The 20,413-nt window shown below is 37.0% G+C and overlaps 1 protein-coding gene across 2 annotated transcripts; it reads right to left on the bottom strand.

Moving 5' to 3' along the window:
• Positions 1-1,638: 1,638 nt before the first annotated feature.
• Positions 1,639-19,897, bottom strand: LOC129904951 (putative late blight resistance protein homolog R1B-17). 2 transcript variants are annotated; one of them, XM_055980358.1, is made up of 3 exons: positions 19,808-19,897; positions 19,030-19,099; positions 1,639-5,717 (listed from the first exon to the last, which is right to left on the bottom strand). In XM_055980358.1, exons 2-3 carry the CDS (start codon positions 19,063-19,065, stop codon positions 1,869-1,871), a joined length of 3,885 nt encoding a protein of 1,294 aa, XP_055836333.1. In that variant the 5' UTR covers positions 19,066-19,099; positions 19,808-19,897; the 3' UTR covers positions 1,639-1,868. The 2 variants fall into 2 exon arrangements, with proteins under 2 accessions (XP_055836333.1, XP_055836334.1); XM_055980359.1 differs by having other exon boundaries at positions 1,639-5,714.
• Between the last annotated feature and the right edge of the window lie 516 nt (positions 19,898-20,413).

The following is a 20,413-nucleotide window of genomic DNA, read 5'->3' as shown; positions in this document are numbered from 1 at the left end:
AGATGGAGCTAACAAGGTTGAGAAGGTTATCATAAATGATAATGTTGCCGACATGTTGACCAAGATAGTCCCGCTTGTCAAGTTTGTACACTGCAAAGACTTAGCGGGAGTATGCATCAACTGATGCAACTCTGGGAGAACATCTACTAGGTGGAATTAGTGTGTTTGACAAATGTTTGATTCTTCTTGTTTCTTACAATGGGATTTTCCAGTAAGCTTAGAAGTTTTGGCTGAAGTTGCTCATACACATGCTCGGAATGCAAACCAAGGTGGAGATTGAAAGAGTTGGTTTGGTCTTTGTGAGGTCAAACTTAATGGAAGAAAATTCCATGTGCCAATTTACTTGGCTAGAAATTAAACTTAGAGAGTAAGCTAAAATTTGTGGAGGACAAATTTTGTATTTCTTTTTTCTTTTCTCTTTTTGTGCTTAAGCCCAAGTTAGACCACCTATAAAAGGATAACCATTATTCATTGTTGAAATCATCCAAAAACTCGTAGCAAAATACATTAGAAGAGTAGAGAGTTGATAGAACAATTCTCTTATATGCATTTGAGATCTCTCTCCTTTCTTTGTTAATATAAGGACAGTTGTTCTCTGGTGGACGTAGAATTATTCTGATCCGAATAACATTAAATATTGTTGTTCTTCCTTGTTCTTTATTTCCACGTTTCCGCTAACAAATATAAACACGTATAATACTTTCTAAAAAGTTATAATGCATATGTATATAATATGTATTTATGCCTTGATTTGATGCATCAATATGTAGAGGCCGTTTGGATTGGCTTATAAGTTGTTTTCAACTTTTTTGAGTGTTTGGCTGACCAACTTAAAGTTGTTAATAAGTCCCAATAAATAGTTGAGTTTATTTGGATGAGCTTATTTTAAGCAGTTTATAAGTTGAAAACTGCTTATAAGTTAAAAAAAAAAGTGCAATCTGCTTAAAAATAAGTCAATCCAAACAGGCTAGTAATCTTTTTCTTCATCATTCAATATGAAAGTTATAGTCTAATTAATTCAATGTAAGTACTTGCATGTTGGCGTGAATTGTAGCCCACTCTAATAACACAATTTCATTTTCATCTTTCTTACTTTAAGCCGGTATACTGAGTAAGCTTTATACGCCCTAGGATAAGTTTCTGAATTTGTTCTCACACGAGGAAAAACAATTAGAGAGAAATTTTCATCAACCAACATCTATAAAGTCACTCTATTATTCATGGATCAAACCATTAATCTGCATTCAAAATAGAAGAAGAAATGAAGGCAGCATAGGAGGCAATTTGTATAAGTAGGTTTTTTATCAAGTATTTTTGTAGTACCAGAACTGCCCTTTGCAGTAGTAATTGTTTGTTTACAAACTAAAATCACTCAATTTAGTTAAGTCAAAGTTAGACGTGCACAGTCAAATATAATAGGGACCAAATGAGGAATTAGGCAATAATACATCTTTCTTCATGTCAATGGCTAAATATCAGAGCCCCATGGTAAATTTGAGGCATGTGAATGGACTTTAAAGTGTCATATCCCCAAATGCAGAAGGGATGCCCGTAGAGTGAAATTATTAGTAATGTTTTTCTTGTAAAATGTGTGTTTGAGCAATTCTCCGAACTCTTGCACATAGCGGGAGCTTAGTGCACCGGATTGCAAAATGTTCCAACTTTCAAATTCTAATATTTGTCAAGAATGGCATAAAGATGCTATCACTATAAACAGTTACTTCAAAATTGAACAGTAGCCTGATAATGATCTCTGAAAAGCAACGATTCCCCTTTTAACAACAAAAAAATGTGCTTATACCAGTTAATATACATATATAACTTGAACTCAAAGCAAGATCAAAGATGTAAGAAATTAATTAATTACCTCAGCTGCTACCTCTTTTAAGTCTCCAACGTTTAACTGCAAATAAACGCTCCACATGTTTCATGTGACATTCACTTGAGCCATACTTATGGATACTAAGTCTATCTTCTCCTGTGAAATCTTGCACATCTTTCTTAATCGCATTGGCTGAATCTACAAGGTCACTGTTGTTAATTCTACCTAAATGAATGGACTTTAAAGTGTCTATATCCCTGAATGCACAAGGGATCTCCTGAAGGTCACAATTTTCTAGTATTAATTCCTCAAGCTTGGGAAATGTTTCCATATCAACTTGCCATTCTGAAAGATTTAATCCTTGCAAATGCAAAGTCTTAAGACTTCGATACATGTCCTCACTCGCATCCCACTTCATGTCATCGAAATTACAGAAGATTAACTTCAGAATTTCAAGCTCAGGCAATGCCGCGATTGCTGACAACAAAGCAGGTCTAAGGGGAAACTCAAACAACTGCAACTCTTTCAAGCTACTAGGGATGTGATATCCACTGGGCTGTCGGATTAACTCGGAGTAAAAAAGGAACGATCCGTAGTATCTTGCAATGAGTGATTCAAGTTTATTAAGGACATCAAACTTGGGAAACCAATCACGGTGTCTTGGAGGATCTTTCGGTCCCTTGATCATGCAATCAAAGTGCTGAAGATTCGGGAACTTCTCCAGAGCATTATTCGTGCCTTCAGAATATGAGATGAAAACTGTGGATAAAGTTCTCAAGTCTTCTAACTTTGAATTCTCAGCTTCCAATATTCTACTTGGTTGATCCATAATAATGTCCATATCCTTGTTCACTTCAAAGAAAGAACTTAAGTAGTCGACTCTCACATGTTTCAGCTTTGACAGTTTTAATATTCTGGGCAGTAGTACCATGATCCCAAGCTTCAGTTTGATCGACAGTGTCTCCAGATTCTGGAGGTTCAACCATGACAACGGGAGAGCTTTGACATCAGTCTGAATCTTTAAAAACCTCAAATGAAATAGGGAGCCTATTTCTTCAATTAAAGAATCTCCCAGAACTGTGTTACCTAGTTGCAACACTCTGAGAAGTCTCAAGTGTCTTGTGTGACAGATATAGCTGGAGTTATGAAGCAAACCGCTCACTTTCAAAGATATGAGATGCTTACCACCAGCTGAAGACTTATTAGAATTGAACAAAACACATTTTTTGTGGAGTTGGCCTTTGTCAGTATGAATGGTTAGACGACGGTGTAGGAAATCCGAAGCATGAAATGAAGCACCTGAGTTGATTAACTTGAAAAACTTTTCCTTTTTGGATTTTACTGAACAAAAATCGTGCACAACATCATGCACGTAGCAAACCATCGAGGGGAAATGATCTACCATTATCAGGCTACTGGAAATCAAAGCATGCAAGTAACTTTTGGACCAGATATCATGATCCACCAACCCTTCAGCCATCCACAACTGCATCAATTTAGAGACTGGAGTTCGTTTGCTCTTTTGAGATCTTGCAAAGTAAAGCAACAACGGCTTCAGGTGGTATGGTAAATGGTCATAACTTAATTGCATAACCTTCATCATCTGCAAATTGTTGTTGGCAGAAATAAAGGAATCCAGATTATGTTGAATCTTACGCCACAAATCCTTTTCCTTTTCCTTTTCCTTTCCTCTAACAATTACTCCAGCAATCAAAACAAGAGCCAAAGGAAGCCCTTTACATTTCTCAACTATTTGGTGTCCAACTTCTGACAGTTCAGCAGGGCAGATTCCTTGATCTCCAAATACCCTTTTTTCGAATAAATCCCAACTTTTTTCAGGTGTTAAAAGTTGAAGGTGGAGAGGATCACCACGGCATTTAACTTTCGAACCTACCTCACTACTTCGGCTAGTTAAGATGATTCTATTTCCTCTCTTAACCTTTGGAAAACATGCTATTAACATCTCTCCTGTTGCAATATCCCACACATCATCCAACACGATGAGGAACCTTTTATCGAGTAGTGTTTTTCGTAGCTTTTCAGCAAGGTCATCCTCACTTTCTTTTAAGACAGTAACTTGCTGAAGAATCTCCTGCAACACCTTTGACTTGTTATACATTTGGGTAACAGTGCACCAAGCACGAACATGGAAATGACAAGCAACTACTTTATTTTTATACACTTTGTTGGCCAGAGTAGTTTTACCAAGTCCTGGCATTCCGACAATCGAAATGACATCAAGCTCGTCGTGTTCATCAAGTAGCTGGTCAATGATCTGGATTTCTTCTTCCTCATGACCTACTGTCACATCAACAAACTCAATTGGCTCGTAGGAAGACCTTGCATCAAGGGGGTCATCCCTATTCCTATCCTCCAGCTGTAAACTGGTGACTTCTGCCACGATAAGCTTGATCTTATCAGTTACAGTCGGAAGTGAAAAGATGAGATGCGAGAGCGCATTATCTCTAACAAGAATGGAATTAATGACATGTTCCGCCTCATATGCCACATCTGAAGCGCGCACCCAACAATCTTTAACTACTCCACTAGTGTTATCCAATGTTTGCCTCACTTTCCCGAAAGACGATCTTAGGAATTCGAGGCTTTCTTTCACCATCCCAATTTCTTTCTTTATCAGAGCAACTGAATAGACATTGGAAATGTGCAGATCATTTAAACGTCTGAGTAAAAGATCCATGAACAGGAAACCATCATCCATAGGAAAGCGAAGTTGAGATGACTCTGGGGTTTTCAAAAAAATCTGCCTGATATCTCCCTTCATTCGTTCAATTTCTTGCAAGAAATCTGGAGCTGAAAAGTCTGCTTCATTGATAGTATTCTCAGAGCTCTCTTCCAACAGCTTGCTCACAAGAATAGATATCTTCCTTGTAAGTACTCCAACATGTGCCAACATATCGTTCAATTTGTCACGATGGATAAAGTGCTTTGGTATATCAGTGACAAAGATCAATAGGAACTCCATCATGACATTAATGCTTTGAGTTGGAGTGTAATTGACAGCTAGCGCACCTTTCATGCGTCCTTGGATAAGAATCAGATAATTTTGAAGAATCCTTGGAGATGCTTTTAGGATTTTCTTAACCAAATCTTTTAGATCTGTTGACCTTGGCTGTATCTCGATCTTCGAAGTACAAATGCATAGAACATCCAGCTCAAGAGGGATTATGTCGATGAGTAGAGAAGCAATCTTGGAAGAGCATTGAGAGACATCATACTTGTTGAAATAGTACGAATCAGGATCACCACTTTTTTGTTTACGCTTTCCAGTCCAAAGATCAAAACAAAATTGTGTTATCCTATCAACTATCATTTGGTACCGAGGATAGAGATATTCAGTACTTGTTTTGTTGGCCGTGAGGATAGGATAGAAATCTCTCAGATGACCGAATACTTGTCGAACAATCTTGTATTCACTCATCAGAGGGAGAAGCGAACTAGAACAATACATTGGTAAATCATAAAGGTGTTTGAAGAGGCTGTCCATGTATTCAAACATTTTCTCCTCTGTACTCATCATGGCTACATAATCATATTTCAAACGTAAATAACTTTTCATATCTTTCAGCAGAAGAGAGGTAAGACGTTGCATATTGTATTTCACTAATATTAATTTATCTTCATCGCTGAAAACTGAACAACTCAGACGATCAAACTTGTCTATATTCTTGGATATCTTGTCATAAAAGTCATCCAAAGTTGAATTCCCAAACAGGACAAATGTTTTTAGGAATTTCAGTTCCATTCTTAGCATTTCAAACTCATCCAATTTTGAAGCCATGAATTCTTCTTCTTCATTCTTTATTTTCTTCAAGCCATTCAAGAAATCATCAATAAGATTCCTGATGCTTCTTCCTTCTTCCTCAAATGGCAGCTGCTAAATTAAAAAGCAAACAAACATCACTTACTGGTTAGAAGACATACATTCAAAAGAGACAAGAATTAAAACATTACTCCTCCATCTTAATTTTTAATTTATGTGACATTCTTCCACTTGGGCCATGCTAAATATTTATACATATAGATTAATATGTGAAAATATAAAATTAACCAGTAATGTTTGGGCCATACTTAGTGACAATGAATTACTAATCTAGGTAACACAGAATGAGAATTCATCATGCAAGAATTATGGTGGTCCTACTCATCTTCCATGTAACATATGCACAATTGTACCTTGTGATTGTAGCGACGAATGTAGAATTTTACTTTAGGTGTTCAACATATAAAGAAATAACCAAATGAAAATCAAAACAGACGCCGCTAAATTTTTCTTCTCTTTTTTACGACAGAGAGCCTTTTCTAAAAAAATATCGTAGTTTTACTTTGCAGTGCCCTACTTTATTTTAAACTTTTTTTTTTTTCAAATTAATACTCCACAAATAAAAAGTTTCTTAAAAAAGTGTAAGTATTGAATTATTAATATCATAATATATTTTTTTGAAATTGATAAAAGAATATTATGATATTAATAATTCAACACTTACATTTTTTTAAGAATAATATATTTTTAATATTCAATAATAATAGTAATAATAATAAAGATATTGAATAACGTCAATATATTAATATGTAAAATGATAAAAATATAGCCGAAAAGAACTCACTATGTAACTCAATAAATAATATATAAAATTTTAATAAAACGAGATATGCATAGTGTGTTATTTCTTTTCTTTTGGTTGAAAAGTGTGTTAATATTAAAAAATCAGTTAGAAATTATAGAAATCTAGCTAGGACTTTAAGCAAGTATACGAGCATAAAAAAAGAGAATTGGAATGTGTTTTTTTCCAATTACATAAAAAATATTTATAAAATATTTTAAGCACAATATTAAACTCGAGAAAAGTAAAAAACAATGAACTATTAAGTAAATAACAAATATGGAGTTCTAACAAATACACACAAATAGTTAAAATATGCTAACTAACTTTTAGCTTCTCAGCCTCAATGCTCATTTCAGAGTGAGAAAGATCCAAGGCCAACAACATGCGAGATTCGAACTAGCGACATCAGCTATCAACTGAATCCATTTGACCACTGAGCTAATTCTTTCAGTTATTCTACGAGGGTTTATTAAAGAGTATACGTCCTTAACATTCAGATTTAACGTTCTATATACAATGTAATTTTTTGATTGAGGTATTCGGGTGAACCCCTTCACTCCCACGTAGTTCCGCCCCTGTGTGATTGTAGTGAGAAAAATTATTTCTCTAGCTTCCATCAACAATAATATGGTGTTTATCCTTATGGGTTCAACTTTATACATCCCAGGGATACTGAATGCACAAAATAAGTTGGTTTCTAACTTATTTTCTCATGTGTTGGTTGGTGAGTGAAAAATAATTTTTCGGGAAATATTATCTACTGTATTTGATTCATGAATGAAACATTTTAAAAAAATATCTTTTATAAAATCCAACCCCAACATCCGATCCACGACCCGACCCCGACTCCCAACCCTAACATTTGATTCAAAGTCCAACTTTTGAATCAGAATTCGACCTCGACACCCGACTCGAGATTCGATCCAGACTCCGACTCGAGACCCGACCTTGACCTCGACTCAAAACCCACTCTGACCTCGACCCAATATGCCGACCAAGACCTCGACACCTAACCCCAACCTAAGACCCGAACCTGATCTCGACACCCAATCCCGACCCAATCCCGACCCGATCCCGACACCTGTCTTGAGAATTGAACCTAACTCAATACCCAATAATCGATATGAGATTCGACCTTGACCTGACACCCGAATCAAAACCTAATTCGAGAATTGACTCCAACCCTGAATTGAGACTAGACTCGAGACAAGACCTCGACCTTAACTCTCTATTCGAGACCCGAGATCCAACCGACCCGATATCCAATCCTGACCCTCACACTTGACCTAAGACTCGACCTCGGCCTGAGACCCGAGATTTGAATCTGACCTTGAATCCCAACTCGATATTCAACCCTAAAACCTGACTCGAGACTCCAACTTTCGACACCCAACCCCAATACTATCTTAAGACCCAACTCTAACGCCCGACTTGAGACTCAACCTGAGACCCAACTCGAGACCAAGATTCGACTCCAACCCCGACCTTGACCCTGACACCTGACTTAAGACTCGACTTTGATATGAGATCTACATCAATACTCGAATTTTAATTTCTGACCCTTGATTCGACACTAACATTCGAATCGAGATTCAACACTGAAATTAGGAATCAATTTCAAATAAACCCTGGCACTTGAGCCAGTATCTAACTTTTGAAATTGGATCTAATTACAACATCCGACCGTGATATCTTGCTCCGATAATCGATGTGGGACCAAAAATTGATACCTAATATGAGGCCCAATCTCGATTCTCAACCTAAAACCTGACTTTAATAGTTGACTCGAAACCCCATCCTAATACCTAATTCAGGACTCGACCCCGATAGTTAACTCAAAATTTAACCTCTGAACCTAACTTGAGATCTAATCCCGACTAAATTCGGAACTCGAGAGTTGGGTCTAGAATCGAGTTTGAAAGTTGGGCCTCAAATTGAGAATTAAGAGTAAGATCTAAGATTAGTATTGTGAATTGATACCCGAGACATCATACCAAATACAACTCTTGTGGATTAAACCACAACTCGATTTCGTTAAGCTAAACACTAACGGTAACGTGTTGGGTAATCCGGGGGCAGTTGGGGGGTGGCATCTTAAGATATCATATGGGTAAATTCCTCTTTGCTTACGCCATACCACTAGAGGAGGGAACCAACAATCAAGCTTAACTAGAGGCAGTTATTTATGGGCTTAGATGGTGCATTCAACAAGGATTTCAACATGTTATCCTAGAAGTTGACTCAGAGTTGCTCACTAAATGGATCAATGACCAGACGAAACCTCTGTGGAGCCTTCACCGGGTAACTCATGACCTTGTTGATATTTTCGAATTATTTGTTTTCTTTTCTTGCAGGCATGTATACAGGGAGGCAAACTTTACTGCGGATACTCTCTCCAAGCACAGTCACACTCTTACCACTCCAGGCTACTACACCACCCTCCATCAGCTACCTCATGATACTCGAGGATACTACATGCTAGATAGAGTCGTCCAACCTAGCTTCAGACGGAGGAAGACCAAATGGATTAAGAAGCCTCCATGATCTACTACTTTGTGTTGCATCCTTGGATTGAGCACCCAATTACAGTGTTTGTGATTCTCTATGTTATTTTTTTAGCCATGTTATTTGTTTGATGATCCTCGTTTACGCTAAAATTTTGTTGTATATATAACTTTTATGAGGATTCATCTCCTTTTTTTTCTTCAGATTTTTCCTTTATTGTATAAAGGGAGAGTCTCCCTTATTTATGCTTTCTTAGTCTCTTTGTATCGAGAAGAGTCATCTTCTTTAGGTGCATAGTTTCTAGGATCCGCTTGCTTGTATCGGGGATGAGTTGGTGATCTTAGTAGAATGGCCGACTTATGAACCACCATAGGATTGGAGGTCTGGTTTATGTCCCCCTTCTTATATTTTTCTATTTTTATATATAATAAAGCTTGAGGGTGCTTCTCAACCCTTGGCCGCGCACGAGAGGTGGGATCCTTGTGTATGGTCTGTTCCCTAAAAAAAAACACCCTAAAGTATTTCTCTGGTTGCTGGGAAAAAGAACATAGATATTCTGCTTTACATATCGGATGATTAATCCCCGATTGTAGCATACAATCAAATGTCGTATACCCAGATACATAAAAAAATCTTTAAATCCAATCAATGCCTTTACCTCCAAAAGTATTTTCCCTGGTAGCTCGAAAAACGAACATAGTTCTGGAAGAAGATTGAGGCATAAAAATCTTTACGTCTAAGTGTTCGATATATGTTAGAAATGAACTGCAAAAAGCTCTTATAACCCTTCCTTTTGTTCCTACTTCTTTGAAAGATTTTTTATTTTAAGCTTCAAATATAGCACTTACATGTCTGAGTGTATGAAGTAATCAAAGAATAAAAAGGAGACTTTATAAAGAAAAAGAACAACTTCATTCATTTCGAAAGGGCTAAAAATGACATATAATGTTGCATGAGTCTTGCTTTGGATTGCATGTGGCAATAACAAGAATAGTTCATACAAATAAAGGCTCATTACCATGCATCAAATACTCTATCAAGAAGATGTATATAGCTACGACAAGCACTTTGCCAAAGGACCAATGGAGCAGGATCATTTGTAATAATCCTGGATTGCTCAAATGCACTTTTTATATTTAGATCGACAACTTTAAGAGTACTTAATACCAAATATAAGATTGATAAAATTTTGATGACCAACAACATGCATTGTATGACCCAACCTATGAGACCCTGACCATTTGTTCTTCTGTTGTGAACATGCCAAGTACATATGGTACAAAATTCTGCAATGGAAAGGGTTACATAGACAAACACTACCTTGGCCAGAGGAGTTAAGTTGGGCATGCACATACGTTAATGGGAAAGGGTCTAGAGACACAATCTACGGAATAAGCATGACATTGTGTATCAGGTATGGATTGAAAGAAATTAGAGAATGCTCCAAAGCAAAAGTTCTTCCTCCCAAGTGATCACAAGAAAGATAGTACAAGAGGTTTTCTTTAGAAGATCCATGATTTCTTGATTGGCCAAAAGACTCACCGAGCTTAATTTCTATTCCTAATCTCTAGTCATAGTAATTCCTTGTTTTGTAGAGAGATGATGTAATGATGGTTAGCTTTCTAGTTGTATGATCACTATGCCAGTACAACTATTGAACTTAGTACAACCCTATTTTGGTAGTGGAAAATATTTTGATTGCCAAGAAAAAGAGCCTAAAATATCCGAACTAAACATCCAAACAGAAGTGGACAAAAAAGGGAACAATAACCCAAAAAATCCTAGTAACTAAGAAGGGGGAGGGGGAAACCTTAAATTTTGGAACTTCATATATATCCTTCTCTCAAAACTTCCCTCCTTGTTCATGGACAAGTCCTTTTCTAGGGCTCACTTGGTGGCTTCAACAATAGCTTCGACCTTAGTAATGGAACGCACAAGGTCAATTGAGGCTTCTAGGAGATTGAGAGAGGTTGCTATTTATATCCGACAGACTCTCTTATTCCTATATTTTATGCTTTACTCTACTTGAGAGTCAAAGACATACTTGAGACTTGTATTTACATTTCAGTTCTATTTTCAGTGGCGTGTATATGTGATAACCATTCCTTTGGATATGGGATAATTTGTCTCGGTGAGTTGAGACGAGTGCAATCACACCCGAATTTGGGTTATGAAAAAATAGTATCTGAGCCTCAGGTTCATAGTTCTCACTTGTATAAGTCGAGTCTAAGCAGAGTCTCGAGGATCACTACAGAGACGTCTATAATTATCTTTGAAAGGCTATAAAGACAGTTAGGAAACTTCATTTATTGATTCTTTCTTATCATGATGAGTTGTTATCGCAAGTACTGAGTGTCGTGTATTATTTTGGCAGATGTTGAGGACTAGAGCTACAACTATTGACAAAGGAAAGAAAGTCCTCGAGGTAGTTATTGAGACTCCAGTTAGGGGTAGAGGTAGGGTCCAAGCTAGAGATCAAGGTCGTGTAGCATTTGTTGGTAAAGACGTGCTCGAGGGGTGACACTTCCTTGAGGTCGTGCTATAAAGGCCTTCCTAGAGCCACATGTTGAGGTTGCTGAGAACCAGGTTCCTTTGAGATATGCGACACCATTGGACCAGGTTTCTCCGGGATAAGTAACACCAATTTTTCAGGAGACCTTATTAAGGATACTGGGTGTGTTAGAGTGTCTTACTCAGGGTGCTGCAAGCATGCCACATGGTTCACAGACTAGAGTCAGGGCATCGACTCTAGAGCATCATCAAGTTTTAGTTGTTTAGGATTAGATAGGTTAGCCACCATTAGTTTCTGCACTAGCTTTCGGTGCACAAGTTGCTCTAGATATGCTCACGACTTTAGCAGATCAACAGTACTATGAGAGGTTTCAGAAGATGAAACCACCCAATTCTAGAGTGGTAGGAGCGAGGACACTCATGAGTTCTTAATATTGTGTCACGAGATGTTAGAGGCAGTGAGCATGGATGATGCCCGGGGTGTTTATTTATTCGCACTCCAGCTCCAAGGGTCAGCCAGAGAGTGGTGGAGGACATTTATGAGGTCCAGACCAATTAGATATCCTCCAGTAGAGTGGGGTACTTTTTCTAGGGCTTTTAAGGATTACTTCATCCATGGAGCATACGCGAGGAGAGTAGGTTAAAATTTGAGAGCTTGACTCTGGGTGGTATATTTGTTGCCGAGTATAAGGCACGATTCTATCAATTATCGAGGCATGCTACAGCATTGATCCTAGATGAGGTGGATAGAGTCTGTAGGTTTATGAGGGGATTGAATTTTTCTATTCACTCATATGTGTTCAGATCGGCCCATGAGGGGGCTTCTTTCCAATCCATAGTGAGCACCTCTAAAAAGGAAAAATTGGTGGTCCGAGAGAAGTTTGGGGACCCCAAGAGGGATTGCTCCGGTGATTAGTTTTTAGGCACCTCGACAGGAAGTAGAGGGTCACACAGAGGTGGTAGATCATAGATCAAGCTAGTAGGGATAAATGTACTTTCGATTGGGGTGCTGGTGGTTTTATAGTTCCATAGGGAGGAGGTAGAGATGTTACGTATGGAAGAGGTGTTAAGGGGGTACAATACTATGCTTTTCTAGGGAGGCCTGAGGCCGAGTCTCCCGATGCATTTATCACAAGTATCATCCCAGTTTGCCATCGACCTGTATTCGTATTATTTGATCCTGGATATAATTTCTCCAATGTGTCTACCTATTTTGCATCTAGATTTGACTTGACTTGTGGTTGCATGCCCATGCTTGTTCATGTATCTACACTCGTGGGTGTTCCCTTAGTGATAGATCGAGTGTATCAATCTTGTCTTATTTCTTTAGTGGGTATATTATTTGGGTAGACATGATTATTCTAGGAATGATAGACTTTGACATGATATTGGGTATTGATTGAATTTCTTCTTATCGTGTTATTCTTGATTGCTATGCTAAGATTGTGACTCTAGTGATACATGGTGGCCTGAGGATCGAGTGGAAGGGCACTACTTGTTCTTATCCTAGTAAGGTCATGTCCTATATTCATTCCCAGAGGTTGATTAGTAGAGGATATATGTCTTATTTGGTCTTTATTCAAGATACTAGCGCTGAGTCACCTTCTATGGAGACTATTTCCGTGGTTAAGGAGTTTTTCAATGCTTTTCCTACTGATCTTCTTAGAGTTCCTCCGAATAGGGATATTGACTTTGCTTTTCACTTAGAGCCGGTAATTAAGCCCATTTCTATTCCACCTTATCACCTGGCTCCAGAAGAGTTAAAGGACCAGTTATAAAATTTACTGAGTAAGGGGTTTATTCACCCTAGTGTATCACCTTGGTATGCACCGATTCTATTTGTGAAGAAGAAGGATAGTTCTATGATGATGCACATTCATTGTAAATAGTTGAATAAAGTGACTATCAAGAACAAATATCCTTTTCCTTGCATTGATTATTTGTTTAATCAGCTTCAGGGAGCGACTTTGTTCTCTAAGATTGACTTAAGATTTGGGTACCATCAATTGAGGATTAGTCCATCAAACATTCTCAAAACACCTTTCTAGACTCGTTATGGCCATTATGAGTTTCTAATGAGGTCTTTTGGGCTGACCAATACCCCAACAACATTTATAGGTTTGATAAATGGGGTATTTCTTCTATATTTAGACTCTTTTGTGATTGTTTTCATTAAGGATATCTTGTTGTATTCCAAGATAGAGGAGGATCATGATTGTCATTTGAGATCAGTGCTTCATAAATTGAGAGAGCAAAATTTGTATGCAAAGTTCTTCAAATATGAGTTTTGGCTTGATTTCGTGGCATTTCTAGGACACGTGGTGTGCAAGAGGGTATTAGAATGGATCCGGACAAGATTGAGGTAGTTAGATGCTAGACCAGGCGTATTTTCCATACCAAGATCCAGAGTTTTATAGGTTGATAGGTTATTACTGATACTTCGTGCATGGATTCTCTACTATTACAGCTCCATTAACTAGACTTACTCAAAAAGTAGTGGATTTTCGTTGGTTCAATAAGTGCGAGGTGATCTTCCGAAAGCTCAATAGTTTATTGACTATAACTCTTATTTTGACTTTACCTGAGGAGGGTGTAGACTTTACCATATATTGTGATGCCTCCAAAGTTAGTTTAGGTGCATTATTGAGGCAGAAAGGAACGGTAGTTGCCTGTGTGTCTAGACAGTTGAAGGCTCATGAGAAGAACTACCCTACCCATGACTTAGAGTTAGCAGCAGTGGTGTTTGTGGTGAAGATATGGTGTAATTATTTGTATAGTGTGCATTATAAGGTATTTACTGATCACCAGATTCTTCAGTACATCTTCAATTAGAGGGATATAAACTTGAGACAATGTAGATGGCTTGAGCTACTGAAGGACTACAACATGACTATCTGTATCATCCGAGGAAGGCCAATATGGTGGATGATACTTTGAGTAGGAAGACTCCTAGTATGGGGAGTCTTGTCGCAATTAGTGTTGATCGGAGGCCCTTGTCTAGGTATGTTTATACACTAGCCAACAACTTTATAGGATTGAGAGATTCTAAGGAGTGTGGGGGTTTTATTAATTTCATCGAGGCCCATTCTTCTTTAGTTGAGTAGATTCGTGAGCGGCAATTTGATGATCAGAAGTTATGCCTTATTCGAGACAAGGTATTGAAGGGTAAAGCTAAGGAGGATAGACTTGATCCAGATGGTGTTTTGAGGATTGAGGGGAGGATTTGTATGCCCAAGGTGCGTGATCTAATTAGATTGACTTTAGAAGAGGCTTATTGTTCTGAATAATCTATCCATTCAGGTGCGACAAAGATATATCATGACCCTAGTCAAAAGTATTGGTGATGTGGGATGAAGAGGGACATCGAAAAGTTCGTGTCCAGGTGTTTGACCTTTTAACAGGTCAAGTGTGAGCACCGACTGCCTGGAGGTGTGACTTAGAGGATGCCTATTTTGATTTTGAAAGTAGGAACGGATTACCATGGACTTTTTTGTGGATTTGCCTCCCACCATGGATGGTTATGATTTCATATAGGTGGTTGTTAAGAGACTGACCAAGTCTGCCATTTCATTCCAGGTCGGGTGAAGTACACAGCAAAGAAGCTAGCCCAATTACATATTAGTCAGATTGTTCGGCTTTATAGTGTACTGGTATCCATCATTTTAGATTAGAGTTCGTTGTTTACTTTACACTTTTGGAAAGTATTATAATATGGGTTTAATATGAGTACATTTGTCACCCACAAAATGATGGCCAGTTTGATAGGACGATTCAGGTGTTGGAGAACATGCTTCGAGCTTGTATAATTGATTTTGGTGCTAGGTGGGATTAGTATTTTCCCTTAGCAGAGTTTGCTTACAACAACGGTTATCACTACAACACTCATATGGACCCACTCTAAGCATTATATGGTTGGTATTGCCGATATTCTATTGGGTGGATCAATTTAGTTAAGATAGACTCTTTAGACACAGAGTTTCTTAGAGATGCCATGAAGCAGGTTCACATGATTTAGGATAGGCTCTTGACAACCTAAAGTAGACAAAGGAGCTATATAGACAGAAGAGTTCGTCTATTGGAGTTTATAGATGGTGATCATAATTGGCTCCGAGTGTCGCTCAAGAAGGGCGTGATACGATTCGGGAAGAAGGTCAAGCTTAACCCTCGGTTCATCAACCCATTTGAGATTTTGGGGCAAGTGGGTGTACCACCCCCAAAATTTTTCACTAAGATTCGGACCCTTTTTCATGTATGTGTAGGATTGAACTCAACTGTTATGAGTGTATGCATGAGTTAGGATAAGTTCCTAAGTAATTGAAGGGTGTTATATGTGATTTAGGGTCATAAGGGATCCCTAAAACCAAGCTAAGTCCAAAGATTTCATCTTGGCTAAGTTTTAGAATGAGTTCGTATAAGGGTCGACTTCTAACGACCATATATTTTTAAATATGACGATATGGGTGGTCCATGAACTATTAAATTAAATGTCTTTGAGTCTTCTTTCCAACGCCGCCAAGATTGTAATTTTTTGAGTTCAGAGTCGAAAGTTATGACTATCTTAAGACGGACTAGTACTGCAGGAATTTTAGGCCTGAGCTATAACTGCAGAAAACCTGAGCTTGGTGCCGCTGTGGCGCGAAGCGCCATTATAGTGCCAGGAACAAGTCTCAGTAATTTGGTCTCTGGCGCGATGCTCCACTATTAGGTCTGCAGGGTTTTAAGCCCATTTTCCAGAACTCAGAAAATTTAGGCTTAGTGCTGTAATAGCGCGACGCGCCACTATAGCACCGTAAAACAACCTCAGTAGTTTGGTCCTTGGCTCGATGCGCCACTTTTGCATTGCAGGGGTTTTAAGCCTATTTTGACTTGGCGCTGTAGTGGTGCGGCGCGCCACTATAGCGCCAGGGGAGTTTTAGCCCATTTTTCCAGATTTTTGGAGGAAGGGCAAATTGGGCATTTCCCTAATTATATATACTCTAGCCTTGGGACATTTCTCGACCATTTATTTTTAGTCCCTTGCTCTCTCTAAAAATCCCTAGACTCCACTCTCTTCTCCTTCAATTCCATCTCCAACAAGGATTGCCTTCAAGAACTTCAAGAATTCAAGCCTTCCATTGAAGACTTAACATCAAGGTTTCTTCAAAGTCTTCACCAAGGTATATAAGGCTACTCAAAGCATGGGTTGATTCCACCCATGTGCCCTACACCTTCTTTGAGATTGATTGTTCATAAATATAGAGTTTATTGATAGATTTAGGTCTAACTAGGTCTTTTTCATCTATTAACCTAATTTTTTATTATGTTGATATTGTGGAGTTAAGAAAGTGATGTGCTACATATTGGTATGCTTTGATTGATATGAGAGGTTAAACATATCGTGTTCATTTTCTTAACTATGTTGATTATATTAAATATGTTAATTTTCTTAAATATGTTACTCATCTTGAATTGTTGATTTAGAATCTTGGAGTTTTTGATGAATCCCAAAAGATTTGTTAAAGGAATAGTGGATGATTGGATAGGATTGTATGTTGTTATAAATGCATATTTAAACTACTCTTGAAAGATATGATTGGGATTGATCGGATAGTATGATTGGGAGAGGTTTGATTGTGATAAAATTGATGATTTGACAAGGTTCGAATGAGACTTATCGATATGATTTGATTGAGTTGATTGGATGGAGTTTTATGAGCATTGAATCTTAGGAGGAGTATCGAGCACCGAATTGGGTAAGAGTAAGTAATAACTCGAATCCAATAACTACGTCACCAAACGTAGGAGGAAATTGAACCGTTAAAGTCGGATGCTTCCCAAATTATTGTCCTGACATGATAGGACTTGGTTGGATTGGATCCATAATTGGTTGATTCATTCATACCCTGGCAAAGTATGAACGGACGTGGCAACAACATCGGCTTGTTGTACTATCACTAGCTCATAAGTGATAGTTGTCGGATAAGAGAAACTCCCATGTAGGTCTTGATAGTACTCTGAGTCGTATTGGGTTGAATGGTATGTTATTGGCCTTGTCTAAACCATATTTTTGTTCAGACTTAGGACACTTGATTGAGTTCTTCCTTCTTCTGAGTTGAGATTCCGAGTTGATTTGATTCTTCCTTGATGTTTGTTTCATTCGGCCATTTTACATACTCGTACATTCCACGTACTGACGTCATTTGGCCTGCATCATTTCATGATGCAGAGACAGGTACTAGAGATCATCAACCAGCACACCGTTGAAGATCTATTCACTTCCAGCTAGTTGGTGAGTCCTCATAGTCTCTAGAGGATACCAAGATTATCTTTATAGCCTTGATTTGTTTCCCTTATTTTTGATTTTTGGTCGCCATGGACTTGTCATTGGCACCTCCCGAATTGTTGATAGAGGCTTCATAGACTAAAATGTGGAAATGTTGAATTGTTCGTTTTGACTAGTTTTACTTTAGCTAGTTATTAATTGGGTATTTGTTTGTCCTTTGGCCCTAAATTATAAATAGTATCCTTATGATTGAGTCTTCTGCTGATAGAATGTGACTGAATGAAAGTGTGACTGGACCAGGTGGTTCGCTTGAAGGTGTGACTGGACTAGGTGGTTCGCTAGAATGTGACAAATGTCACCAACGAAATCATATAAAGACACAATTTTCTTTGTAAGAAAATATATATATGCAGAATAGAGAAATTTTTGATATTGAAAACTAAGAGAAAGCCTCTCAAAGCCGAGGCCGAGGTCGAGCCGAGCGACGATGACAAAGGCGCGAGGGGGAACCCTCCACTTAACCCTTTAAGAGCTAAAGGAAGTGTTTCTTAATATAAGGACAAAACTTTTCCGTTGGACAAAACTTTTCCTTTCTTCTACCAATGAGGGAGAAATGATATTTCATTTTTCTTTCACTTGATTCCCCCACATTTTCCATTGGTTTTGCTGAGAAATGATTGGGAGAAGGATAGTGCACCATCCATGAATCCAATCATACTATATCTGTTTCAAATCCAATAATAGATAAAACCGACAAAACATCTTGCTTTTGCCAGCATGACAACAAGCATGGACTAGCGATACCACCAAGAAGAAGATCAAGAGAATCTCTACCAACACCCTTTATCTAAACCCTTGCCTTTGAAGAAAAAATCATCTCATCTTCACTTGTAAAACACAAACTCCATTATCAAATTCTAAAAATACAAATGATTCATAATCTTCTTACTATTTATTGCTCGATTATTTACTATTATTTTGATTCTTATTTTTGTTCTTAACAGTCTATATACTTTCAATTATTCTTGTTTTATCGACTTAGCCTAAAAAGTAAAGAAGTTTTGATTGATCTTAATTTACTTTCTTTTAACCCCATTTATTTTTACAAATTTAATTGTTATAATAGTAACTATTAATGTTCGGTTGATAAAATCAATCACGCAAAATAGCATTAACATTGCCATGTAAAACATACTGATAGTATTGTTACAAAAATATGTAAAACTAATAATTGCTAGAAAAATAAGAGACTTAATTACTACTAATTTGGAGCATGTAAAAGTGAGTATTACTAGTAGACATACGGATGACTTGCTTGTTCCCCATTCTTCTTTTTCCATTTATGCTGAATTTAATCTCTAACCTCCAATCAACCTTCAATTATTAGGGAATTGATTATTCAATTAATCATATGCATATTTAATAGGGATAAAAAAGTAAAAGGAATGGCAAGAACCAAGAGTTTAAGAATGTTAACCATTAAATTTATAGGTTTTACATTTTTTTAAAAGAGAGGTAGTAATTTATGGTTATGAATAAATACAAGAATTCAGTAAAAGTTATAACTTTTTCTCTCCACCGCTAATCTACGAGCTCCTAGATTTATTTTAAATTTTCAAAATATCTTATATTGACCAATCAAACATGAGAAAAATTTAAAAACAGTTTATAGAGAGAAGAGAAGAGGGTCGGAGACTAATCTTGATGCCTCGAAATGAATTATTTCAACTACTATATATTGAAACTTAATTATCGATCAGTTGCTCGTATGTTAAGCACCTTTGCCTTCAAAGGCCTAAAGTTGTGAACAAAAATAGTGAAAGCTCGATGGATAAAAAAAAAGTTTGATTATCAAATGATTCTATATATCCAATATATATACATACATTCTATATAATTATCAAGTCAAAAATATAAACCATTTTTCTAATTCTTATTATGTATGTAATCCACAAATAACTAAAAACAAAACAAAAAGGGAATATTAATCTATCTGCCTTTGAGTCCAAATATTTCTTTCAAATCACTAAAATACATGTAAAATGAAATAGAAAGAGAAAAATAGCTAGAAAAATATTTTACCTTTTTCTTTACTTCCAAGCTAATCTCTATTCCACTCAAAGCTGTTAGAACCATGAAATTAACATACAAATGTTTTTAGAGAGCTCAGAATATAACTTAAAAGCTCATTAAGGCCAGCTTGAATATATGTATATATATTTGTGGATATGCTATACAACAAGAGAATCTCTCCATTAGTCAACTAAACAGACAAAAATGTGGATCTACCAATAAAATAAAGGACCTGTTTGGTAATAAATTTTTATTTTTTATTTTTAAATAATTTTGTAATTTTATTTAAATATTAATGTTTAATTTTTTTAATCATAAAATTTTAAATTCAATTGTATTTAAATGTCAATTGGCAAATGTTTAATTATTCACTCGCAATATATTTATGGACTGTCCACAATCATTTCGAGTAGAAAGGACTTGGTTTTAATAGTTCAATAATTATAAACTTAAACTAATCAATTTCGGATCTAGACTTTGATTAGATTAATTGAATGTTCACGTCAAGGCCAACCTTTTTGCACTTATAAAAAACAAAAGTGCCCTTACCAATTTCCAACAGGCGTTTGTTTGACCTTTTTTGTTTCTTTTTAAATTATTTTTAAAAAAATAACA

The sequence above is a fragment of the Solanum dulcamara genome, chromosome 10 (assembly GCF_947179165.1).
Source record: "Solanum dulcamara chromosome 10, daSolDulc1.2, whole genome shotgun sequence".
In the NCBI taxonomy this organism is placed as follows: domain Eukaryota; kingdom Viridiplantae; phylum Streptophyta; class Magnoliopsida; order Solanales; family Solanaceae; genus Solanum; species Solanum dulcamara.
The sequence above is the reverse complement of the archived record's forward strand: the minus strand, read 5'-3'. Positions and strand labels throughout refer to the sequence as shown.